Here is a 27,541-nt window from a genome sequence, read left to right as displayed (position 1 = left end):
TCAAAAGCTCAAATCAAACAAGCAATCGAGCCCGCAGCCTGCAGTAAGCGACAATGCATCGAAAGTCAGCCAGATGTTGGTTGTAGTTCTTGTATTGTGTTGAAATTAAGTATAAGAACTTCTCAAAACGCTATGTGATTTCCATGGTGAAAAATAAGTGTTTATAACGCGCAAAAAAACAAAGTCCTTAAGTTTTATCTACGGATCGTATTAGGTGCTGCATCCACTTCCAGTCCAAGGCTTCAAGACTGAACTGCGAGACTATTCTCGAGGTAAATCCACAGCTACAGTTTCAGTTGTTCAGGTCAGTTTCAGTTCAGTTTTCACTTTTAACAATGATTAAGTGATTGAATTTGTTACTTCGCTTTTCTGCAACTTTTGGCTAATCGCGAGGATGAGGACGAATGACTCATGACATGGATGAAGGGAAACGACAAGCATATAAACGACACAACCAGAGACCCACTAGCCGAGAGTTCAGACGCCAGAGCCTCACTAGTCTGCAAAATTCATTACAGGGTTTACTTCTATCAAGTTCACCTAATGCTCAAATAGGCAGTCGGAACAGGACCCACAGTTTAAAGTCAGATACGAACCAATGATGAAACTAATGAAAAGTCACTACTCACAAAGGTACACCCATGCCCGGATTCGAACCCGGTGGCGAGATTGTCGCCCCTTCAATGTGTTCGGTCAGCGCATATTACGAACCGCATAAACAGGATGTAAATATATTCAAATTAAAATACAAGCGCTGGAGTGAATCAAACGACGTTATATATATATAACTTCAAATGATCCATTTGCAATTTATTTTTTAAAATAATCATTTGTTCTGCCAAAACAACACATACACCACTTCTTCACATTTCATACCAACAACAAAATCACATAATATCAATCTACTTTGTTCAAATATGCCTTCGCTTCTTGAAACATATAGCCATCTTTAATCCTGACAAATGTGTTGATAAAACTTGTTTTCAGTTCACATTACGTTCAAACAAGCGAACTGGATTGTGATTGATTGATTTTGTTTATTTCACTTCGCTTCTTTCTGCTAATCACGAAGATGAGGATGAGTGATGATATAATGAAATTGATAAAGGGACACTCGCAGACAACACGATGCCCAGGCCGAAACTCGAATCCAGGATCACCGTTGCAACACAAAACAAAGAAACAAACGTTACATACCGTCTTGTTGCCTTCTCCTCGGGTATAACTTACAAATATTCAGCTTGGCTATCAATTTGAATATGAAAACAAAGCTGGACCACATATCAACCTCCACCAATGTGCACAGACCAATGTATGATGCTCGCCCCTCCTCACTGTAGGTAGACCCGAAAAAAAAATCTCCACTCACCTCCCAGAAATTCCCACCGCCATGTAAACATCTCCATTAACAATGACAAAGAAACCCCCCCCCCACCCACTCTCTTCTTCCTCATAAATCTTTTTTACAATATAATTTTTACAACAAGCCTGATTCTCAGGAACGCAGTTATGGGTAGCAATAATATATTTATTCATATATGTTACGAGTAATTTGAACAAGTCGCAAGGAGAGCGTTGGGTTTAAATTTATGCATCTTCCTAACACACATCCACTGCTTTGCTTATGTTTATAGACCCATTAAAGAAGATACCTCCACGCAAACACTTGTTGACAGAACACTAGAAAGGATTCCCAAGGTCAGTGTGAAATGGGTTGATGATGCTGATATGCATTTTATACATCCCCCTCCTTCCCTCGCTTGTTATACACAGCTTTCCATCAGAAGAGCAATTGTAGCAATTATGTGTGTGGGAATGACCCCAAATTTTCTTAACTTGTGAGAAACTGCTCGCAAGGAACATCCAATGTGGTGTTAGGATTTATTCCGTCCGGGTCTATCTGGAGATGTGCACGAGCACAGGAATTTAGCCAGGACCGGCAAGCAAGATATTTTTCCCAGGAAGGGGACACATTCCCCGTAATAGTGTTGTCCCCTCAAAAAACATTGCTTCAATTTGAAGTAATGTTCTTGCAACACCCTTTCAATAATTAACACATATTACTGTGACTGAAATGAAATTATATGTGTGAAATATATAATTTGGTTGACTTTTCCCAGGAGGGGGCGCCACCCCCTTTTCAGGGCGTCCTCACTTTTCGAAACCTTTCCCTGCTTTTGGTTTTTTATGTATAAAATATTCGTTCGAGCAGAAAACTTTAAAAAAAAACTACAATTATTAAAGCTTTATGTAATATAGGCCTATTACTTTCCCTTCATATATTTTCGACCTTCCCAGTAATAACATCATCACGTCTACAGTAGGCGCAGATCCACGGGGATGGCTACAGGAGCGATCGCACCTCCCAACTGCCAGGCTTGTGCATTTTATGTCTAATATCTCTGAAGACTCAAATGTTCTATCTTCTGTTCAGTCCACTTGATGCCCAGATAGTCTAATCGGGACTGGAGCTACAGTTTAAAGTGGAATTCGAAACACTATGTGGCTCCAACCGGAACCGAAACCGGAACCCCTTCATTACAAGACTGGACGGAGGAGGGCCGTTCTATCTTTTGTCACCAAGTTTTAACAGAGAATATTCTTCAAAGTTTGATTATAACTCCACTTTGTGCTCATGATAGGCTAATTGGAACTGGGCCTACTGATCCGAACCACTGAGCATTATGTCTCCAAAGGGGATCGAACCCGAGACCTCTTGAGAAAATAGGTTTTCGTTTTCCTTGTTTATTCACTCTCCTTCTCATATGTATAATCTCTTAGTATACGCGGTAATGGGAGAAATTACGATAATGACATCCAATAATAAACATCTAATCTAGTTGTAGACATCTATTTTTGCCAAACAATACTCTAATCTAGAGAACATGGAAATCGGCTTGGTTCCTGTTAACAGTATACTATGTGTCAAACAGTGCCACTAACTATTACTTGGAATTGATTCCCGGTGAGGTGACGTACTCGACTGAAATTCGCCCCTCTCAACTGTATCTTCCGAGTCCGCCACTGATCTACAGCTCCTAGCCTGTAGTGGAACCACTCTCTTGTCTCTGATTTCACTCAGTTTCCGCCCGAACAAATTTTATTTGTTAATAACCGTGCAGGCAGCTTGGCTTGTTAAGTTTTCCAGATCCGAAACAAGTTTCGTGAAGTGCTCCACACGATGTTGGCAGTTGGAGCAGACGGGCAGGACACGACGCTAACTACATATGTGAAAACATGTCAGGGAGCAAACTTAGAGAGGCAGCTATGATGGAAGTTCAAGGTCAAGAGGGCATGAGAGTTAGCAGCAATGTTACCAACTTTGGAATGAAACAGGAAATTCCTGTTGTTTTTTTCCCTTACTGTGTTAAAGAAGTTCATACTCTTTATAGTTGATATTAGAGCTTCTGTTAGGCCACACATCTAACAAAATGAAGCATTGTAAATGTTGATATAATTAAAAGTAATGGCTGCTCTCTTTTTAATGTGGAGATGAGGCTTTACACATACTATCTCGGACAGGGTGATGTGGATGACACCATGCTCCGCTGCCACTATCACCCCTCCCCTAATACAGTCGTACCGAGAAGAGAAAGAGTGCAGCCAATTTGCGAACTATAGTTGTTTACTCGTCTCACAGTCACCGCTTGTGTCAGAGTGCCATCCTTATAACTTCATTTTTGCTTCGTTGTTGAAAAATTCGTCAATGTATGTTAAATACTACGTCTCTGCTTTCACTGCTTACGGTTTCCACCCTTCATGATGATACAGACACTTGGCACTGAATGAAGGTGACGATGTGTTGAACGCCACGCATTTTGGCAACGCAGGGGCAGGATTACATATTTCATGGCAAGCAGATTTCAACTATAAGTGAGCGGTGAGTTGAAAATTAGACCACAACTCCAGAGGGTTCTTGCCTTCCAGGTTGATGAGTAGTAATTAGCCACTGAAGGAAAGCAGTACGTGCCCCAAAGCCGATTAGGGTCACGAAGGGGATATATTCACAAACACCGACAACCGAAACCGAACCTGTGTGTAATAGTCATGCCATGCACATCACAGTGAATAGCTCCGACTCCTGTCTGTTAAACGCAGTGGCATTTAACAGCCGGAAGAGGAGTGTGGTCTCATGTAGCAGCAAATCTTATATTTTATCATATTTTCATGCATTCAGTGTTTTAGCCGACCTCCATGGCGAAGTGATTAGCACACGAGTTCCGAGTTCGAATCCATGCCTAGGTATGGGTGTTCTATGCCAGAGCCTCTTCACCATTTGCATTATATCATCACTCATCCTCAACTTCGCGATTAGCCAAAAGTGGCAGAAAAGCGAACACTAAAACAATCAAATCAATGATTGTACTTTCTTCTTAACACTTTTCATCTCTATCTTCGCGATTATCCAAAAGTGGCAAAAAAAGCGTAGTAAAATACAACAGAATCAATGATGGTTAACAGTAATGTATTTGCTATGCTTGGCGCAACCTTGGCGCAACTCAACTTCGACACTTTCCATTCCACCCCATCCTAAACCACATCATCGGCATCGGAGGCACGATGTCCATTTTCCCACTTGACCACAAATCAATATATATATATATATATATATATATATATATATATATATATAAACAACTTAAGAGCATGGGAGACCCATAAATCTGTTTCATAAATTACACCTTAAACAGCAGGCCGCGTGCGACTATAACCTGCGTCGTTGCCACAGACCAGTCTACCCCTAGATTCCCAAATCTTAAAGGACCCCGGGCACGGTGCTGCATATGTAAATTAGAAACATGAATCACTTGTTACATATACTCCTTCCCTGTACACGTGAGTATCTTCTGAGGAGCATTCGGAAGAGCCCGCAAAGATAAGAATTCAAAGATATTTAAGGGGGTCCGGACTCCCCCCCAGAAAGACTTACCGAGTACACTAAAATTAAATAATAAAAATATAATTGTTTGGCATTTGTTGTATAATCGAGGGTCATTTATTTCTACTGAAGTTACTGGAAGGCAAGGGTCAGATTGTGATTATACGGCTTGGAATGACAGTAACAAAGATTTATTCACACTATCAATAAACATATCCATAAAATATTAATCAGGAACATTACTTTTCGTCAACTGGATCTAACACCCTTTTCCGATTCAATAAATACTGAATCTGAGCTGGAAGTTTCTAAAAATGGACAGCAGAAACAAAATCAACAAAATTTGTGGTGCTTGCGCACCTGTAAGTCATACAAGCTACGATGGCTAGAGCTCTCGCCACGAAGACAATCCATTCAAGGTCACGCCACCCAACTAAGTGTTGCCAATGAGCAAAAAAATTCAACCCATACGCACGGTCACGAACACTGCCGGCTTGTAACGATTCCATTGAAAGTCAATGTATTTATTACAAGCCGGCAGTGTCCGTGACTGTACAAAGCGCGAAGTGTCGACTGAGCAGCTTAGAAGAAGTATGGCAACCCTGGAAGGTTGTTGGAGGGGGCAAGGGGAAGCTCCGACCTTGACTGGACTGTTTTCGTGGCGAGAACTCTAGACCAGAGACGGATGTTTATAAATCAAGAGGAGACTGGCACTCGTCTCGATTCAACCCTCGACTGTGGAACCTTACCGATTCATCACGTCATATGCCTTCGTGACATTGATGAACATAAGGGACAGATTCTTCAATTAACTTTCAAAGACGCAAATGGGCACACAAGCGACACGAGTGGCGAATTAAGAATATAGAATACCCATTTCAACTTCCACTTTCCAAACGGAACACGGCATTGTTAGGCTGATTAACATTTAAGAGGTAGACTCAACAAGGTCCATTAGCGGATGACGTCGTGTATCCAAGTAATTCTGATGCTTTGAAGTAGGGGGTTAAATTTAAAGGGCTTCCTTCCGAAAGGGTGGAATGAATCACGGCATCATCCCCTAACAAGCCCTGAGGGTAACCTCGTCCCCCATGCTGCAGCGATTGAGGGATTTCTCAAGGGTTGTTATGCAGGCCCTCTACCAGAGCCATGATTAAAGATAGACAAATCGCAGTTTCCTTCTTTGGTGCGTTACTTCCCAGTGGGCCCTACATGACAAGGACACCGCTGCACATTTTCTCAACAGCCGGACCGCCGCCCGATACCGGGTGCTGGAATCAATTACACCGAGCGGCGAGGGGTTATTTGTCACTTTGGTGTGCACAGAAATTTTGATAAAGAAATATTTACATTTGTCAACAACCCTACACATAATTGAACTATTACCGTATATACGATTGTGCCATATTTAATTTATTAGTATTTAATTTCAATGGCAGGCATTAGTTATTTTATAAAGTTTAAAATTAGAAAGGTATTTACGAGTTAAATTGTTGGTTGATACATTTTTTTCGCTTTTCTGCCACTTATGGCTAATCGCGAAAATGAGAATTAATGGTGATAAACATGCGCGTCCGGAAAGGGGGGCAGGGGGACCGTGGTCCCCCTGGAAAACGAAAGTCAACCAAAAATTACATATTTCACACATATAATTTAATTTCAGCCACGATAATGTGTGTTAATTATTGCACGAACATGATAAATTCAAATTTAAGCAATATTTTTTGAGGGATGAACACTATTAGGGGAAAATATGCCATGTTGCCCCCCTGGAAAAAAAATACCTTCCTTGCCCCTCCCTGGAAAAAATCCTGTGGACGTCCATGGTGATAAATGAAGTTGATGAAAGGACAGTCACAACACACATGGACAGACATAACACAAGTCAAACAGCGAACTATACTGGTTGCGATTACAGCATCGTCAGTCTGCAAGAATGCAGTTCAGGGTGTACTATGTGCAAATGAGGTTGACATTTTGGTGTCTTTAAAAAGTAACACCAGCCGACTTCCGTGGCGGAGTAGTTAGCACAGCGCGCTACGACGCCAGGGGTCCCGGGTCCGAATCCCGCCCTGGGCATGGGCGTTCTTTGCGACTGTATACCTTCATCAACTTCATCATTATAATTACTCATCGTCGCGATTAGCCAAAAGTTGCAGAGAAACGACGTAAAATAACCAAATTCAATCAATAATCGTCGAGATTAGTTTTAAGGAACGTTAAATAACAAAAATAAAAAATAAAGAGTCAGCACTTACACCTCAAGAAACAATCATAAAAACGAAGTCATCTATTAAGAGAAACCGTCTTGGGAGTAAATTTCAGGATCGTCTTTTGAAAGGAAGGGATCAAGGAAGACGAGACGAAATTCTCATTTCCTAAATCTGCGAACCGACGCCAGGACTACTTGAATTGATTGATGGATCAATTCCGGACGGAAGCTTCCACGGGAATCCGAGGATGATTGCTTTCCATCAGCGAGACGACGACTGAAAGTAAAAAAAGAACTCTTTGCGCGATCCGCTCCGCCGTAATGGGTTTTCAATCCGTTCTCCGTCTCCACAGGATGCGGTTCCGACTAAAATCCGACAGCATCTCCCGCTACACAATGAGCTTTGCATCGCGTCAGAAAGCGGATCCTAGCAAATGGGATTTGCATTCGGCGAGTATCAAATTCATCGATATGGGGGAAACAAAAGTACTTGCAGGGATTCAGAAACTGATCAACATGACACGGCTGGACATGTCAATTCCACAAATTTTATAATTTTCTGTTATGCGGATCATATTTCACGATCCGTTCCGTCAGGATGGCCAATACTATCTAGAGAAATCTACTTCAAATCTATTGGAAGTAAGAATACTTTTCACGCAATGTCTCGCCTCGACTGGATCACGACGCCAACGTAGTTGTTTTTGGAAATGTCTTCTTCTTTCGAAAAACTACTGTAATATTTCAAATTCTGGGAATTTGAATCCCTTCTAGATCATTCACGTGAATCGTCATGTGGTTCGCTTTCGCTGTTGCCTAGATATTCTAAATCGTTTCTTGGCTAGGTACGTCCATTAAACTAGTGTAAGTCTAGGCAACAACGAATTCAATCCACATAGAGATTCATGTGAACGCTCTAGAAAGAATTCTAAGCATATTCTTCAGATTTTGGAATAGGAAAATTCCAAAACAGATGTCCTGGCGTTGGCCAAAGGTTCAACTGAGTCTTAACGAGTATGGTTTCTCAAAGCTTGTCTCAATTTCTTAACCCTGTCTTGGTCTTCAAGGGAGGGTCTCTGAATAACAAACAAAACAGTTTCAATTCTCATGTTGTTGTTGTTTTTTTTGCGTCACTCTTTTTCCAATTTTGGTTAATCGTGACGATGAGGGTGAGTGATGATTAGATGAAATTGATGGACGCTCACAAAGGACATCCATGCCCAGACCGTGATTCGAACCTGGGAACTTCAGCACCGAACCGGAAGGTTTCTACTAAGTATCTTTGAAGAATGCCAGGGACAATTCCTTCACGGTCCTTGCAGTTTTCTCTCTACGGTCTTTCTCAGGAGTGTGTGGAGTAACGCCGCGCATAACGGTAGAGAAGCGGAGAAAGGGAGTGGGTGCATGGGCGTCGCCAGAATTTTTGCAGGGGGCGGGAAAATGATAAAAGTTGAATAGTAAATAAATAATAAGTATTACTTCCACGGATATAAATGATATAATAATAATAATAAATATTATAAACTAACAAAGTAAATTTCGAAATAATTATATTATTATTATTATTATTATTATTATTATATAAATGGGGAGACTCGATCCACCAAACTTGTGAATACCAGCACAACTGTTTCCCATTATTTCTTTCGCATTTTATGCCGTTAGTATCTGAATGCATTTTGATATTAACCTTTGCACGTCTCGTTCAAGAAATGGCTTTAAATGTCAGGGGGATTTTCTTTTATAAAGTGTGTTGTTTCACCTCTCACCTACAAATGTAAATATTACAGTTTTGAAAACTATGAAACCATATGTATTTGGATGAAATGGTAGAATACAACCTTGTTCCTGTATTTTTCACTCAATGTTTTCGATCCAATGCATTTTTAATTTGATTATTCTGTTGGAGTACTAACTAAACGAACTTTATTTCTGTTCTTAACAATAAGAGTAACAAACCTTCGGCTTTCTTGTATCTTTAAATGAACAATAATGTCAATTTCCAAGGGGACCACCGGGTCGAACCCCTTCCCGACCCCCATGAGTGGGTGAAGCGAAGCAGTACGCCCTGCTGAAAACGACGGTAGCTGCGGTCCCCTCCCTCCAATCTCTTTCTCTCTCTCTCTCTCTCTCTCTCTCTCTCTCTCTCTCTCTCAAGCGTTCATTGGTCGAGTCCTCCAGTGACTACGCAGATTTGTTTTTGTTTGCTTTCTCCACAGACTACTAGACTCCTGGGACAGAGTATACTTTTACTCCCTCTAGGAATGGCAAAGATGATAAGAAGAATGAATGAACGAAGAAAGGAGAAAAGAAAATAAAGAAAGATAGAGGAAGAAAAGTAAACAGGATGAAGAAAAATGATAACGGGACGAGACAGTCTCGTTCTCAGTTTTGTCTAAATTTCTTAACCCTGCCTCGGCAGTGGCGTTTCCGAAAAGGAGGCAATCTTGGTTTTGACGAAATGTTAATATAGGAGCAAGTCTCGTCCAAAGATCTTGCAAACCAGGTCCCGCCGTATATGTAAAAAAGCGCTCTCGTATGCACCTGTGGATTGCAGAGCGAGCCGAAACAGTTGGGTGGGTGGTTGTAATAAATATAAATCACTGCAACAAATACATTTAAATAGCACATGGCGTTTGCAGCGATGTTATGTAGCATGCTCAAGGTTTGTAACACAATAATAACTAATAATCTTTACAGTATCTAATGGTAATTTCCTCATACGAAAACTGTTCTGAAGATGAAGTGGTGAGTAGAAATGAACATTAAGGCGAAGAGTGACGGTTTCTCCGTAATTATTTTAATATCGTCGGAATGCGTACTACATTTTTTTTAAAGTATGAATTTCTCCCCAGTTGCAAGTGGAAGAGGTTCTTTTATGGAGAAAAATGACGCAAGAACTTAAGCTTCAACTTTCGGCTAATTAAAAGGACGTCTCGACTTTTAAGCCTCACAATCAAATCTATAACCTGTCCTCTTTTCGTTCATATGTTTTTTCTGTACCATCCGAAGTTTGATATTTCCAAGAGAACAAGTAACATAATACTCCCATCATCGTAATGATACGTTTTCTCCTCCTCCTACGACCATCCAGCGCACAGACCTCTTTCCCCAGTCGGCGGGGGAAAAAAACAGTGTCTGACCCTAAGGTTTTATACTATGTTTTGCAATTGTGTCCCTTATTTTCAATTCGTGATTACGTTTTTGTCCCGTATTTTTATCTTGACAACCTTACAACGTCCGTCCAGATTTCGTTTAAATCAAAATTTTACAACACACATTTACTACTACTAAATCAACTGACAATGTTGCTTGATTTTACTTCAATTTTCAGAAAACACTGTCAAAAGCTTGACTAGCCCACCGTACTTAAAGACCCCAAAAGAAGAAGAAAGAAACATGCTCATGCATAAAATTTATGACCAACTTTAAAAGTTGTGAGAGTTACCGACCAACTCATATCAACCAACTCTGTAGTAAGCTATATGCAGCATCTGTTGAGAGCGCCAATAATAAAAAAAAGTGCATTGTACAAATTCTGCTGGTGACCAAAGCAGTCTGCACGTTTTTCATGGCTGACGATTTATGTGACAGATTCTGATTTCATATTCCGAGGAGAACCGAGAACTTGTCAGCCTTAGTCCCGTGCTCGAATTTTTACGGTTTTTCTTTGGTTAAGGAATATTATTTTTATTATTTCACCTTCAATCTTTGCTAAATGCTTGCGGGATACGAACTACGAGGAACCGTTAAAAACTTAAAACGGGAGCAAAAGGTTTTCACTTTAACTAAAACTGTAACGTTAAACATGTGCTAAGTTCTATAGTCAGAATGCAGACGGAATGAGTATCGGTGCCAAGACGTGAACGAGATGGGCGCTGTAAAAATCAGGACGAGACTGAGTAACATCAAACGAAAGGTGTATTAAAACTTCGCCCACATCAAAAACTGCTTTATATAATACGACTTAATCAGATACAGCAAAGGGAAGAGAGTGTTTGATTAACTGTAGTTGCGTGTTATTCAATGCGCAAAAACCTATGTTGTCAGTTCGCTTTAGTAAGTTTTGTTTATCGCCCGGAGCGTGGTGCTGATCACATCACCTCCAAAAATGACAGAGATCGAGAATGTGTGGGGCCCTATCCCCCACATCCCCTAAATGTGCCTTCGTGGCACGGGGAAGTTTACCTTCACTGGGTGGGGGTGAGTCTTTTTTGTCTCGAATGATACGGAACATCGGATTATCGAGACGCTACTGTATTTGGCTACACGGCCGATACCGAGGCCTTTTGCCTTGATTTCAACTCGTCCCATGACGAACGTAAATAATTCCAAAGGGAGAATCAGGATGCACGCTGCTCCCTTTATGACCAAGTGCTTGTGTCGAAAACACAGGATGTCGGCGCACAATGCGACCATGGGCGTAAACAGAGGAAATTGGAGGCTCGGGGATGCGGGCCATGTTCACACACAGTGCCAACAATACAAATGTGGTCAAATCGTAGGCCACTTCGGCAGAGGCTCAAGGCCAACAGGAGAGGACATCCAAAGAAAACACATTTCCGTGCTCTCCCACACCTTATGTCGATGCGAACTCGATGCTTTGTGTCAAAAATCGCAGCAGAGTATCCTGTGCAAAAATTTATTATTTAACTTTACGACATCCACATCCATAATCTTGTAATGAAAACTTTTTGCTTGTATTTTGCTACGATTTTCTGGGCTAATCACGAAGATGAGGATGAGTGACGGTATGATGGACACTTACAAAGAACACCCATGCCCAGGCCGGGATTCGAACCCGGGACGCTGGCGTCCTATCGCTACGTGCTAACAACTCCGCCACGAAGGTCGGCTTAGAATGTAAACTGACTCCAGCTAGTGTCAGCAGTAAGGCTAGGACTTGCTATTCCTGTTAACATTTACATATATTACTTGTCTGTGAAAACGTATTTTTGTTCCAAAAAGGTGCCGATAAACGTGCATTTCAAAGCACATATATACTTTCTTCATTACACATATATTTTGTCATTTTTATTTCCTTGGAAATCGAGTACACACAAGATTTGTGCAAGTTGAAGTATGCATCAATTACTTTGTGCGAAGTAGAAGTCAATATAGCCCCGTTAAGCGGTAACAGAAGTTTCATACTGGAAAATTTGGAACACATTTTTATTCCATACTATGACGGGGATTGGGGTTGCGTTGTTATGTCTAACGTAAGTTGTTCTACAACATTACATATGGTAATATGATGTTTTGATATTTCAAACATTTTCAAATATTTTGTACAGTCACTGGCACTTCTGGGTTGTAACGATTCGATTGAAAGTCAATTGTATCCTCACAACCCAGAAGTGTTCACATATACAGGGTGATTATAAAGTTTCGATCCATTTCTGTGAAAAACAGATATTAGAATCAAACCAATAATGAGAATGCAAAACCTAACACTTAGTAACACATAATCTATCAAAACTTCTACAGATAATGTAAACCCAACCTCAGAGTAAAACATAATGCATCACAGGTTGCACTGAGCCTTATTCCAAATGACCACCCTGCACGTCCACACAAAACTCCCAGCGACGGAGTTAGAAAACAGTAGAAAACAGTTCAGTTAGCAAACAGAATAGCCAAAGTAAAAAGCGCGTCAGATCACAAAAAATTTGAGAGTAAAATTACAGGAACCATGTTTTTCATATTCTACCGCTTAATCCAAATAATAAACGGTTCCACGGTTTAAAAATTTACAAATATTAGAATTTTATGTGAGAAAACAAAGAACAAACTTTTCTATACGTAAAAATCTCACCCCCCCCCCCCCCGCTTTTAAAGCCTCTTTTTTTAACGATGTGTAAAAGTTAATAAAGCAGAATAATGATGCATTTCAGTACACAAACTGTATGAAATGTTAAAAGATAATGTAAAACAGTTATGCTCGATATTCACTCATCTTGTGGATCAAGTACAAAATTCTTCCCAAGAATAATAAAATTTCAGTTTATTTTACTATTTTATGATAGTTATTGTTATTATTTCTAGTATTAAAGTTTTCTGCGAGGCGAATTGGTTAGTACAGCGCGCTTCGACAGCAGGAGTTCCGGGTTCGAATCCAGGGCAAGGGTGTTCTTCATGTCACTTCGTCAATTTTATCATATTATCATCACTCATCCTCATCTTTACGATTAGTCAAAAGTGAAGCAAAGCAAAATTAGCCAAATCAATCATAAATGGCCGACCAACACCTACAAACATTTCTGTCCACGCCCATGATAGGAAACCAGAATAGACTGACGCATGTACTATAGAAAGGGAAGATGCCACTCACAACGCTTGTGATGCACGGGGTTTCACCCCCACCGCAGTCTCAGTCACACGATTCTTGCATCCATAGCGATTCTAATGGTGTATTATTTATGCAGCATGGCGCGCCGTTTCAGTAATACACATTCCCGCATGGCACAGTTGAATGCGCCACCACTTGCCATCGCGTCCACACCAATTACTCCGCCCCATTAGCAGCACGGAGTTCAAATTGCTGAGTTGGCCACAGATCGATTCCAATGGGCCACGACGGAGAATGACGCATCAAAGAATCCCTACCCCAAAAAAAAAAAGACCACAGCAATGTGACTCACGCATTCCGATATGTAGGATTATACGAAATGAGTCCTATGCGCGAAAGAACCCTAGCAGTGCCATTTTCGTGAGGCGTGACTCAAATCATTTGCACAGAAAAGTCATTATGCGCCATTGTGGACTGATCCTACGAGGAAGCTACTGTATCTAGCATGGTGTGCATGTATCACGAAAATGTTCCAAACAGATCTAATCGTTCAGGAGTTGCAGTATATCTATTACTTAATCCTTACATAGTTTATCCACGCTTTTACATTAATGAAGTTTAGTGATATAATTAGGAAACCGGCTATACGATCATGGACAATTCTGGGTTGTAATATCTTGAGTTTCAATGGAATACTTGTAACCCAGAAGTGTCTATTGACGTTTCGTTCTTTTCTCAACCAGTAATCCTGCAAATTTGCTAAGATGCGTAATTTTCCATGCCCTATTCAATGTAACCAAACATTTTGCAAAAATTAGACCATTTAATGGTTTATGTATAACGAATGATCACACATACTTCAATTACAATAATGTTATTTTCTTCATGATACAAGCGTTTCAAAATTCGTTACTGAAAAATATATTACAAATTGGCAATAATGAATGGTATGTAATACCAAAAAGTGAAAATTCAGACATATTTTTCTAATTTTCAAAAGTTGAAATTAAAATTTAAATGCACAACTGCAATAAACATAATAAATAATAATAATACTGTTGTTAATTTGATTTTTGTTATTTAACGTCGCTTTTCTTCCACTTTTGTCTAACTGCGACGATGATGAGTGATGGTTTGATGAAATTGATGAAGGGGCACTCATCAAAGAACACCCATTCTCAGTCCGGGATTCGAACCCAGGCCTATACATACAATGAGATTGTTTAATTATGTTAAACCATCGATATAATGTACAGTCGGAGTACTCAATTTTCTTTGATCTCACATTTTTAACTCTGCCCATTACTAAACTAAAATATAACTATAACGTAGTAATTCAAACCACTCTTGCTACTAACTATGGAAACATGCGTATTAGTGACACTGCATTGTCATGTGTTTTTCACTAAAACTTTCAAGAATTTATCGGTGTTTTCAGCTATCAACCATTGAGGTTGAGTGGCCACACTGAATATGAAGCCCCCCACCCCCACCCAACCTCGCCCGAAGGAGATACAGATCGCTCGGGGCTGAGGCAGAAGTGAAGCGATTATGTCGTCCGACAACCAGTGGAAAAAACATGTGGCGTGCAAGGAAGTCGAAGCATGCAAGGCTGAAGAAAGCAAAAACTTCCTTCCTTGGAAGTCCGCGACCATCGGTTCACTGGTCGATAAGAAAGCTCTCAGTTTTTCCCATGTTGAAAACCTGACATTTAGAACGTCAAAAAGGAAGGTTGGGAAGACAAACTACGAATGACATCAAACAATGTTTAAAGGTTCGGAAAGGTAAATCAAATAAAATACTGAAATTCCTGCTTAAACTGTTTCGGCACTATCACTAAACTTCATTAATGTAAACCTACTGGCAATTTTCTTATTGGGGCTTTTGTTTCTACCTCACCTGGTTATTCGCGACGGTGAAGATGACAATAAAATTTAAGAGATGAGAGAACAAATTTGGCAGTTTTGATTATGGTTCAAAATGAAGTTAGTTTTTAATGGATATTTGGCAACGTTATATTTTTTTTTCATCTCACTCGTCTGTTCTGTTATAATCAGGTAGATAACTTTTAACTATATTTTTCTCAATGTATACGTATGCGTAAAATGTGGATATGTAATAAAACCACAAACCTGCATATTTTGCTTCCCAAATAAAAAAAGCAAATCGAATTGAGATTCTATTGCAAATTGAACACGTTCCCAACAAAGAATACATATTTTCCCATAAACCTATAATTTGGGACCAAATCCTCCAGGGTCCTTAACATGCTACCGATCATTTTTATTCAATATTTCCGCACGATATTGTTCATAAATGCATCGCATTTCTGTTATAACATTCAATTTTCTTTTCACAGACAAAATAATGTTTTACAATGTCCATTATCTTGCATCAGCTTTTCTCCAATTGTAACGTCTTCGTAGAGGAAACGAAATCTACAGCAAGATACTATCATCAATTCCAGCAACGACTCCCTAAGCACCTACTACCCAACCCCTGCCTGAATTACTTCCACGATCACTTTTGCAGCAAATCTATTTGGCGGGCTCTTCTGTACCTAACATGTAATCATACCGCTCTCAAGCACACATCATCCAATTGTTAACACTCTTGTGAAGCCATTATCTAATATCATCATCATCATCATCATCGATGGTTCAATATTACCGACATCCACAACAGGTTTTTCTATTTCTTTATACATTGCTGAATATTTTTACTCAGACACGCATGGCTGATCCTATCAATATTGGCAACTCTTTCAATAATATTGATGATATTACCACCATGATTAATTTATCACTCGCCCCTCGATGATCCAACCCTTTCACCCAGAATGGTCTTTGAAAGACCAAGAAAACTGTAAAGAACACCCCCTTTTAAAATAGGGATCGATACGGGGTGAATTTCCCGGGGAGTGATTTGCAAGTCGTCTTTGTACTGGTGTCTTCTTGTGCGCGATGCAGTCTGGGAGTTTATATTGACCCTGTCCGGGCGTGTCTGCTTCGCGCAGTCGCTTTGATATCAGGATGGGCCCCCTCTTTTTTATGACTTCATAATCCGGCCCCTCTGAATTACTCAGAGGAAAACACACACCGCCTGCACGACACAGGACACAAAAATAGAATAAGACCGACGAGCTTGAAGACGACCACTTGTTGCCTTGCACTTGACATATTAAGCCGTGTATTAGTTTTAAGTGCCGGGGCCACGTGCCTTCGTTGTACGCAACAAACCTTCAAAACACCCACTGTCTGCCTACCCGACTAATGTCTGACGACCTTCCTTCCGCCTTCGCTGGTTTATTGGTCTCTGCACGGGGACCTAATGATATTAATGACATTACCGCGACCTGCTTGCGGCGTTGTGGTTGACAGATGCGAGTTTTCACATACGTGGAATATTGGCTTTGCTTTTCTAAATATTCACTTACAGTTTCAATGCTGATGCCAGAAATTCTATCGAACATTTACCCCTAATCCCTTTCAACAAAGACCAACACAAAACAGGTTTCTACACAAATTACCGGTTTTGTTCGTACTAGGACTTCACATTCCTGACTTTTTTTTTTTACTGTGACATTAGTTCACACACACACCTTTTAAAATGGTATAGAGTGCATATTCTACCTTATGTACGGTTTAGATAGCAGCAAAAGATCGTTCAAGAATTAAACACAATACCGAATTTACTGCGACTTATTGTACGTCAAAATGTAAACATCTTACATAGCCATACCAGAATTTCTTGGTCCATCATTCGTTGCAACCTTGGTTTAAATGCTTGTTTCAAAAACAAAATATACTTCAATAAATAAATAAACTTTTGAACAGCAGTTGAATGAATTTTTCACGACGTTGAAACTTGTCCTTGCACACTGTACGTTAACAATTCATATAACATGCAATAATCAACCAGTTAAACGAAGCGGAAATATTGTCTTCGTTCGAAAAAATGTCAATTGCTACAGATCGACGAAGTTGTTGGCTGTGAAGACAAGACGTGTTTAATACTCGCGCTGCCTTACTGTAAACAAAGATCATCCCCAAGCTCTAACTGCTTTCCCCCTCTCGTTACCCAAGTTCGTAAAAAACACTCACCTGGGAAAACGTCCTTCAGTTCTGGGCTGTTTCTTATCCAGCCATTTCTCTGTTGGATAATGCACTGGAACATGGCGGCCCTTGGCCCCTTGAATTTTTTTGCAGCCTTTTGCTGCACTGACCGCTTCCTCACTTCTCACATGTGACACTCAACTGACACTCTTTGCACTCCCTCTGTCCGCCATCACAGTTCCGCTTACAATGAAACACAGACGGCCTTTCATCGTTGCCAACTCCAAGGTCGAAAAAAGTTCGTTGCGCAGAGGGGAAAAATGGGAATCGTTCTACTAATATAAGTGATAACAATCTTTGTCTGAATTGGCTGTTAACAAACAGATCTCGTTCAACACATGGCCTGTTGAAAGAGAAAGTTCTAATGTGTTAAATGATAGAGCTGCGAAAAATCCTACGTAGGTATAATATGAACTCAACTCAACAAAGTTTTATTGAACTTACAGCTTTACAAGTAGCTGTTTATACCCAGCGTACTGGTATAATATGAAGCTTCAGTGTGATTTCCAAAAATCCACCGTGGAATACATACAGGAGGGTCTATTACGGGCACTGAACGGTCATTGGTTTATGAGAAATGACGTTATGTGGAGTAGTAGTGAAGTGAATTCAATATGATACATAATTAGGAAAGATCTCCAACAATAACTTTTATATAAGTTCGTTAACGGGCTAGTCGAAATTCCAAACCTCCTACAATTTTACAAATATTACATCTCAATGCAGGAAGGATATATATTAGATGGAAATTAACGGGGGTGGGGGGCGAAAATTATTTTTATCTCTGCCAGGAATGTTTTTGTCTCCCTCAAGGAAACTGAAATTGAAAGCGTGTAGTATACAATTTCTTAACTATCTAACGAACATAATTTAAAAATCATTCGTGTCCATTAACGTTCCAGTCATCTTAGATTTCCCAGCTTTGTGAATTAAAGAAGGAACTGACCAACCTCACAGAGCAGTGTTACCAGTTCGATAACTCTTTTTGTGTATAAGTTACGGTTTTCTGAGAACGTAAATATAGTGTTTCTAAATTACGTGTAAATGTTATCATAAGATTTAATGGTCCAAGTTAGAACTACTTTTCTTGCCGTTTTGGATTTCGAAATGAGTCGAGATTTGCTTTGAGTTCACTTTATGCATAGATAGGCTAATTGGGACTGGCCGTATAGTTTAAAGTGGGATGTGAACCATTGTGTGATTCCACTGGATATACCCGGGACACCTTGATTACAAGGTGACGAGGTTATCACGACGTCATTGGTGAGGTCTGTAGCGACAAGAGTTCCGAGCTGTCGGTGAGCATTTGTCACTTCTGTAGGCGTAGGAAGAAGGTGTGTTGGTCCTTCGGCCAATCAAGGAAGGCTAGTTACCATGGAGACTATCAGTTTTCATTTTTTTTTACCGCGTTGCCAAACTTTAGAGGCGCATCGCTCTATCCTGTCTCGCGAATCTCTGGAGCGAGCGAACGAGGACAAGCCTCTGCGCAAGTAGTAACTCGACCAATGAACTCGTGAGGGGGAAAGGGATTGTTGTGAGTGGCAACACGACCGGAGTTACCAGCCGTTTGCAGCAGCGTGTACTGCTTTGCTCCGCCCACTCCCTTTCTCCCCCTCTGTACAGTTTTGCGCAGCCTTACTCCAGAGATTCCTGGGTTAGTGTATAGCAATCAGAGGTCTTCGTTTTCAATTAACCTTCCTCACCCTCTCGAATCACCCTCACAAGTATTCCGAAGGGTGAGGGTGAGGTCTGACCTTATGAGGGTTGTTCTCCGAACGGTGAACACCTTTGAGCAAGACAGTGGCGGAGAGGTTAGCACAGCACGCTATGACCCCCAGAGGTCCCGGTTTCGAATCCTGGCCTGGACATGGGTGATGTTCATGAGTGTACCTTTATTACTATCATCACTCATCCTCATCGTCGCGATTTGCCAAAAGTGGCAGGAAAGCGAAGTAAAATAAAGCAAGACCCGAGCAAGATGGTGTTCTTTGAGTGTTCGTTCAACTACGAAGGCACACCGCACCTTGATTGGTCGGAGCGTGGTTTTATGATTGAGGGTAAAGCAACAAAGCGGCAACGCCATCCACCCTTCAACCCTTTCTTGATAGTTCTGTATTTTCATCGCGCGGACTTTAATCTAGTTCAAGGGAAAATATTTTCAAATAAGGAACAGTCCACGGAAAGTGGACCTATTTATAACAAAATGAACCAATGTGGAAATAATTATTGTTTTTAATTGCATTTTTAATTGTTCGTGAATGCATTTAATTTGCATATTTCACTAACAAAAAATATTAGCATCTGCAGCCTATATGATTCACAGGAAAATGAAGTCAAACTTTGCTACTTTTCATGCATTCAGGGTATGTCATCATACTCAATCTTTTCATTATTATTTTAATCCAACGGCATATCTAGAACCTCCCCTTTTATTTGTGAATGTCACACTTGTGATGCTGAAATGCCCAATGAGGAAAATTCTGGACAGTAACAATGGACTGACTATACGTATAATGGGATGCATAAGTATTACGAAGCCAATTGTGCATAACCATGTTCATGTACTTTGTTCTTACCCAATGAGATATTCAAGAGTTGAAACAAAACGCCAGACAAACAGCTGATAGCCTGTGCAACAGCATACTTAAAACTTTATTCCTTAAAATATGTAGGCATAGGGTTAAAGAGAAAAATTAATGAAAATAATCATGGACAATTTGCCGAGCAATGCATCCCACATCTCACTGTTTACTTTGTTTTGTAACGAAAACATCTTACATAATCATATTTTAATTTTTTTATGTCAATATTATTGTTAAATGAGGGCTAAAAGTGGTAAATGTTGTAAGTGCCAAAAGGGAAAGTGTTGGGAAATCGCATCATTCCGCACAACAGCCCGTAAGAACGTGCACACTAGCGACCTCTTTACACGCCCTTTGAACTACTTAGACGGCTACCAGCCACATTTCACGTTTACCACATTATAAATCATGGCACATTTTGAATTCTTGTGGCACTTACAGCGTTTACCAATTTTAGTCTTCAAATATATGTCTCATATATGTATTTAAATGGTAAATTTCATAACCACTAAAACGAACATAATCAAATCCAGTCGGTACGCAGTTGTCTGTCTGTGCTAGGTATTAATATGCTCGGACTTCTCAGCGAAACATTTATGTGCAATCTTAAGGGTAATCACATCAATAACTTTAAACACAGCAAAAGGAATAAATAACAAAACTTACATTGTGTTACATATTTAGGTCATAAAAACGAACATTCTCCATCAATCATTATTCATTTCTTAAAGAGATCAATATCTAGGTTAGTCGTCAACCATACTCTCTCAAAAATGCGTCACACTGTCGAACTCTTACTGATCAATGACACAGTCGTTACACAGTTTTCTATGTAATACCCCTATTTGAAGAGGACCCATGCAGCTTCTTTTTAAAAATCGACATTTTCAATCCTGCACAAGTTACTAGGTGTGTTCTCCTTATTTAAAAATAGTGGTGCATGAAATACATGTCTTTTGCAATAAACGTGACACAGTATTAAAATATTCTGCCAGTTTTTCAACTGCACGGTCATCCTAAAAGAAAAAAGTAGCTGACGATTTCCTGTCGACTATTTGACGTGCTTTTTCAACCTCTGTATACTTCTTTCCTGTATCAAAGATTTGAACCATGGACCTTTGTGCTTTTACGGAACTACTACAGCTATCAACTTGGAAGGCGATTAAGCATTCTGCTATCCAACTGGTTGATTGATTGAATTGTTGTTTTAAGTCCACTTTATGCACAGTAAGGCTAATCGGGACTGGACCTACAGTTTAAAGTGGGGTCCGAACCACTGTGCCATGTGCCTCCACCGGGTTGAAATAAAGACTTCAATAAGCAGAGGACAATGCCTGTTTCGCACAAACATAATTTCATTCTTAAAACAACACAGGATGTAGAATAAAAAGTAATGAAAATAACAATGGACAATCTGCCTACCATTATCTTTGCCGTTAACTGTACCATTGTACCCAGGTGAAGTTGGAACCGCATCCGTTTCAGATAAAAAGAGGGTGTCCTGCGACTTCTGAATCACCCTGTATGATCTTTGTTAGTAACGCTAGCCCCTAGCAGCCAATAGCAATTCAAAAGCACCACACTTCGTTGCACAGATTAGCTTATGCAGGTGAAAATGGATTTCAGAATCTCAGTTACAGTAAGTTATTAATATTAAAATATCGAACTCTCACAGAATTTTCGGAGTATTGTGTTGAAATTTTGATGAACATGGTATTGGGAATGTATAAATTGCTGCCGAGAAGACAGGATGGTTTGTCTACTTTATGCACAGATAGGCCAATCGGAATAAGACCTACAGTTTAAAGTGGGATCCGGACTACTGTGAAATGTGCCTGCACAGGGTAACGAACCCGGGACCGCTTGATTACAAGTAGACAAGATGGAACAATACAAGTTAATTAATGTTCATTGTTTTATATTCAAGCATCAGAATTATCAGTAAAACTGTATTACAAGTCGGGAATCCCATATGGCGTAAAGATAACGCTGTCGCCCTGTGATCAAGGGGTCTCGGGTAGGATCCCTGGTGGTATATATTGCACAGTGGTTTGGATACAACTTTGAACTGTTTGCCCTGTTCCGATTAGCCTATCTGTGCATAGAATGGGCTTAGAGTAAACTTTCCACTGCTAGTTACTACTTGCAAGCGAGAGAATTCGAACAAAGCAGTCAGAAATGGCAATACTGAAAGGGACATATCACTCATGTATTGGTATACTGTCTTACTTTACGTCTCTTTTCTACCCTTCTGGGTTAATCGTGACGATGAGGATGCATCATTAGATAAAATTCAAGCAGAGACGAAAATAAATGCACACCCAGTCCGAGACCATGGGTGGAAGGGGCAATCCCCTCCACCTCATCCTCCGAGACGCTTATAGCACCAACAAATCGTAAATGAGCAGAGTAAATGACGATATCTCCTTAAACGACGAAGAAGAGGAGCGGCTGTTTGTCCATAACGTGTATGACTAAAACCTCAAAAGGAATTTCACATCGAAGCGACACGTGACGCATGTCACTTGACGACTTGGACCTATCCGATTCACGTTTCTACAGCGTGTCTTGTCACTGCGGTGTGAAACGTTGCTATCAATTTCTTTCTTCCCTAGTGACACTTGTCGCGTGTCACATTGGTGTGAAATCCACCGTGGAAATAAGGTGCCGTGTGAAGTCATTTCCGAACGGCGTACCCGCTCGCTTGGTGGGTGGGTGTGCTAGGAGGGGGTAATAACTTTATTTTACCAGATAGTGTTATATATTTTACTATCTGCACAACACTGCTAGAAGTTATAGCACAATTAACTTTTTCTTTTGACTGTACCATTGAAATATATTTGAATTCGAATTGTTTTAAATACACTTTATGCACGGAAAGGCTAATCGGGACTGGACCTACAGTTTAAAGTGGGGTCCGAACCACTATGTCATGTGCCTCCACCAGGTATCGAACCCGGGTTTCCTTGATTACAAGCCGCCCACTACATCGGGGAGCACATTGAAATATTTATATCTGCCACGTTTGTACACAAGAGTGTGCAATGTGCACCCACGATACATTAGAGCGTTTGTTTATCTCGAAAGTTATCCATATCTGTTTCAGAATGTTATTTCTCATAATTTACAACTTTATTACATATCCTCAAACTGTGGAACGAGCGCGATTACAAATGCATCGAAATTCAGTCTTTACACTAGCTAGTTGGCAATCCTGAGCAGCTATGCCAGTTCGTGTATTGTCGGTTCGTTTCGTAACCTCTCGGCCCCATGTGGGAATTTTCCTCGCCTTTTTTCTCCCTCTTCCAGCCGACCCTGACGAAGGATAACGAAGATTGGGGTTAGGTCTGGGAAGGGGGATGGGGTTTAACGTTACAGGAAAGGGAGGGGGTGGCTCTCCAAATCATCCCTATGATTTAGCATCCTCTTCGTATTGTGCTTCTCACTTCTATCGCATGGAGATGCAAGTTAATATTTCCGGAGGCATTCAGAAATCGAGATTTGTATCAAATTACATTCACATCTCTTAAGACCTCTCTCCTCTTTCCACAAGCCAGCCCCAAGATATTTAACATTAACTTATGATTATAAATCAACCGCTCAACCGTGCGTGTCGATTTCAAATTCTATTTCTAGAGCACAAATACACAGATCTGATTTAATTTTTGTTATTTAGGGTCGCTTCTCTGCCACTTTGCAATATGATGAAACTGATGTAGGAACACTCATCCCTTGCCCAGGCCGGGCTTTGAACCCTGGATCCCTGTAGCCGTAGCGTTATGTGCTAGCCACTTCGTCACGGAAATCGGCAAAAAATGGCCGAGATGAGATCGAGACGTAGGCATGGTCATTTATTTGTGAGTGCCTCTTCGTCATTCATCCGCATCGTCGTGATTAGCCTGAAGAAGCATAAAAGCGACGTCAAATAAGAAAAACACAAATACAACACACGTATCACGTGTGTATTCCCGTTCAAAGTGGGGGAGGGGTAATCTTTATAAAACGGACAGAAGAACGTGTACTCCTTGGACATCTTTACATTTATTTTGTTCAGAAATCTAATTGCTCGTTTGTGTCTCTCTTTGATATTCCTTTTAATATATAATCCGTCCCAGGAGTCTCTGGAGCAGCGCCGCGCATAGCAGTAGGGAAGGGGAGAAAGCGAGTAGGCGAAGCAAAGCAGTGCGCGTTGCTGCAACTCCATTTCCTTCTCATGCGTTTATTGGTCCAGCCTTCTCGAGTCATTATTTGCGCGGAGGACTAGTTTTCGTTGGCTTGCTCCACAGACTCCTGGATCAGTGTATCGTTCTTCTCTACTTGCAAAAACGAATCATATCCAACAGATGTTTCTGCTGCTGGAACCACATCGAGTGAACTAATGAGTACCCACTACTAACGGGGAAATATCAGAACTGTGAACTGTACGAATTAATCCTATTTCCCTTTATGCAGTAAGGATAATGGGGAATGGGACTACAGTTTAAAGTAGGACCCGAAACACTATTGGCTTCCACAGGGTATCGAACCCGGGACCCTTTGGTTCCAAGGCGACAACGTTACCACTACGTCATCGGGAGGCCCTTTTTTTGCTTTGGGCGTAGATATAAGTATAAACAGAAATCCCACTTATCTCCGAAGAAATTTAAATTCACATCATCACTATTAATAACTATAACAAAACAACTGTAATATCTACATAAGAAATCCTTCATTTTCTCAACTGAACACGTTTATCAAGCATTTATAGTTCCATCATTCATCTATATTGTAACCTATTATTTTTCACGGATTGTTGGCGCTTTTGACACTACGATCACTTGTAGTAATGTCCTTGTCCTACTACCAATACATTTGTGTTTGTTACAGAACCAATGTTTAATTAAAGTTAACATTTGTAGGATCATAATTAGAGCCCGGAAGTTTGGCAAAATGCCTCTTTTTATCTACTGCATATATTGATAAAATTTTTCCGGATATACGTTTCTTATGTTGTTTCGAATGTTTTGGAAGACTTTTCATTTTGCCTATTTGGGACCCCACTGCCTATTTTTAATTATAATGCCTTTTTTTGCCTTTTTCAATGAAATTTGACATTTTTTTAAAAAAATGTGTATATAAATTATTTTTCTCCCAAAAAACGTTGTTGGCATTTATTTTTCTTCCGTTTATTATTTGAATAATTTTCGCCTTATTTAAGTAATACTGAACTCACGCATGTTTCAACATTGCTGAAGGAGAAAAGTGTGAGAAAAAAGTATTTCATGCTGAGGCAGGATATTGCATTTCTTGTGCATGATTGACTGCTGAAGTGGACAGGTTGATTTCGAACACAAAGAAAATATTTCTGAAATCTCCCTCTCGAACCCGAAAATTTCAGGAAGTTGCGATTGAGCTTAGTTTACCTCAGCAACCAGTCTTGTCGAGATAGGGAACCTGGATATCAGCAGCTCGTATATATTATGCTAACAACCTTCAAAAAATCAGTGAGGTGATCGATGCTCTTCCAGAAAATGAAGCGGCTTCAATTCGTGAAGTGAAAAAACTCCTGTGCTATTCAAGTTTACTTTTGCACATTATGGTGCATTGCCAGAGACAATTACAATTATAGCATCCATGAAAATCTTCGAGGAATCTATGCAGCAGATGATGGAAGTGTCAGGAGAAAAGGGGTCAGCTGTTGCGGAAAAGTGCTAACGGGAAGTGAGTGCAAATGAGGACTTGAAACAATTGAAAACAATTTGTGATATTCTAAAAGGTGAAAATGCTGTTACCAAAATGAGTCCAGCTACATTAGCTTGTTATATGTATGCTCCAATAACTTCTGTCGAAGTAGAAAGATCATTTTCTATTATGAAAAACATTCTCTCTGACAGACGACTATCAATGAATGTTGAGAACGTAAAAAGCACCTTGTAGTTATGTGCAATCAAGACGGAGAAAATTGAAATGCTCTTCCCAATTTAGATTTTAACATTTTGCCAGAAATTATAGATAAAAGTAAGCGACTTCTAAATGTGCCTTTTTTCGGTTTATTTTGCCTTTTTTTTCATTTTTAGTGGCTATTTACCACATTATAAATGCCTTTTTGCCTGCCTATTTTAACGAAAATAAATGCCTGAACTTCCGGGCTCTAATCATAATATATGAAGAACCGGTAAGATTGTGAATTATTCTTATATATCTATATCTATATATATATATATATATATAAATATATATATATATATATATATATATATATATATATATATATATATATATATATAGACACACACACACGTATTTTTTTACTTTACATCAATTTATTTGGCCAATTTTTCATATACTAATAAAATAAGTTGCGTGTATATCTATAATCTGCGATATCAGGACTTTTATCATCTGAATTATTCATATTGCCATTATTTTGTAATATACGTACCTACACAAGTATAAAGAAAAAGGATATGCATAATGAGTGACGAAGGGTGCGACAATACCGCATATTAAACCAAGTATTCTATTGATGAACAGATTCTCTCGGGCTATCGACCAGGTGAGTTGTGGAAATGATTCCAAGCTTTGAGAGCTAACATCACTCTCATCCTCAGGTTAGAAGTGCAGTTCTGCATCCTGGGTCATGTCGGTTGCTATGGTTGGAAGTTCCAGTCCTGAGACTTTGCCTTCGTATTGCGTTAGTCGTATTTGTCTTTTGTCATGGCTGGTTAAGTCGTGAGTTGGATAATTTCACTTGCAACTGTCGCAAGTGTAAAGATTGACTTGGGTAATAGGATTTAGGATAATAAACCTTTTCCGAGCAAGGCCTCATCTCCAGGAAGCTATCAACTCGCGGTAAGCCACGGCACCTAGCGACCTGTTGAGTGAGATGAGTCAAGGCTGTGAAAGTTCGGCCCCCCCTATCCCTCGTTTCTATCCGGCCCTTTGGATTACTTCCTACTTCATCCCTTAATATCTCCTTTCACCTCACCCTGGGTGCCAAGCGAGCAGATTATATTGGCGCCGGAATTACAAAATTACACAATAATTTATATTTTTATGTCCCTGGTTCGTTTACACATGTACAGAAAGTGAATATACAACTTGTTAAATGGACAGTACCGTAGTTCTTTAAATCATAACATTCTAGTAGGATATATTTATTGGTTTATTATACGTAGTTATATATATATATACATATTTTACATAGCGTTTCCATGTGTGTCTTGCATAGACCAAATTAACAAATCTCTAAATCAATATAATTGCGCACCTATGGCATAACCATCGGCACTTCCTTTACCACAGAGTTAGCATAACTATCTCTGCGGGCCTATCCTCAGCTTAAATGATATTCCGTTCATTACAAATGCGTTTCCTTACGTCTTCGCTCCTTCTTTTGGGCATCAATTAATCAATACGGAAATATCCACACAATCAAAGCTTTTCCTAAAGGGGACTTGGGACAGCAACAGGGGCTGGCATAAC

The 27,541-nt window shown here is 40.0% G+C and overlaps 1 protein-coding gene across 3 annotated transcripts in view; it reads right to left on the bottom strand.

The window, feature by feature from the left end:
• LOC145996275 (SLIT-ROBO Rho GTPase-activating protein 1-like) overlaps window positions 1-27,541 on the bottom strand; it is a 248,310-nt gene that overhangs the window by 135,837 nt on the left and 84,932 nt on the right. Inside the window, exon 1 of one of the 3 annotated variants that reach the window (XM_083132714.1) lies at window positions 17,484-17,665. The exons of the other annotated variants lie outside the window; for them this stretch is intronic. Coding sequence (XP_082988840.1) covers window positions 17,484-17,556 — 73 coding nt within the window. The 5' untranslated portion in view covers window positions 17,557-17,665. Of the gene's footprint in view, window positions 1-17,483; window positions 17,666-27,541 lie in introns of those variants that run through there. 3 annotated transcript variants of the gene reach the window in all.

Source organism: Lepisma saccharinum, chromosome 1 (assembly GCF_977018435.1).
Source record: "Lepisma saccharinum chromosome 1, izLepSacc3.1, whole genome shotgun sequence".
Classification (NCBI taxonomy): domain Eukaryota; kingdom Metazoa; phylum Arthropoda; class Insecta; order Zygentoma; family Lepismatidae; genus Lepisma; species Lepisma saccharinum.
Note: the sequence above shows the minus strand (reverse complement) of the source record. Positions and strands in the feature narration are given on the sequence as shown.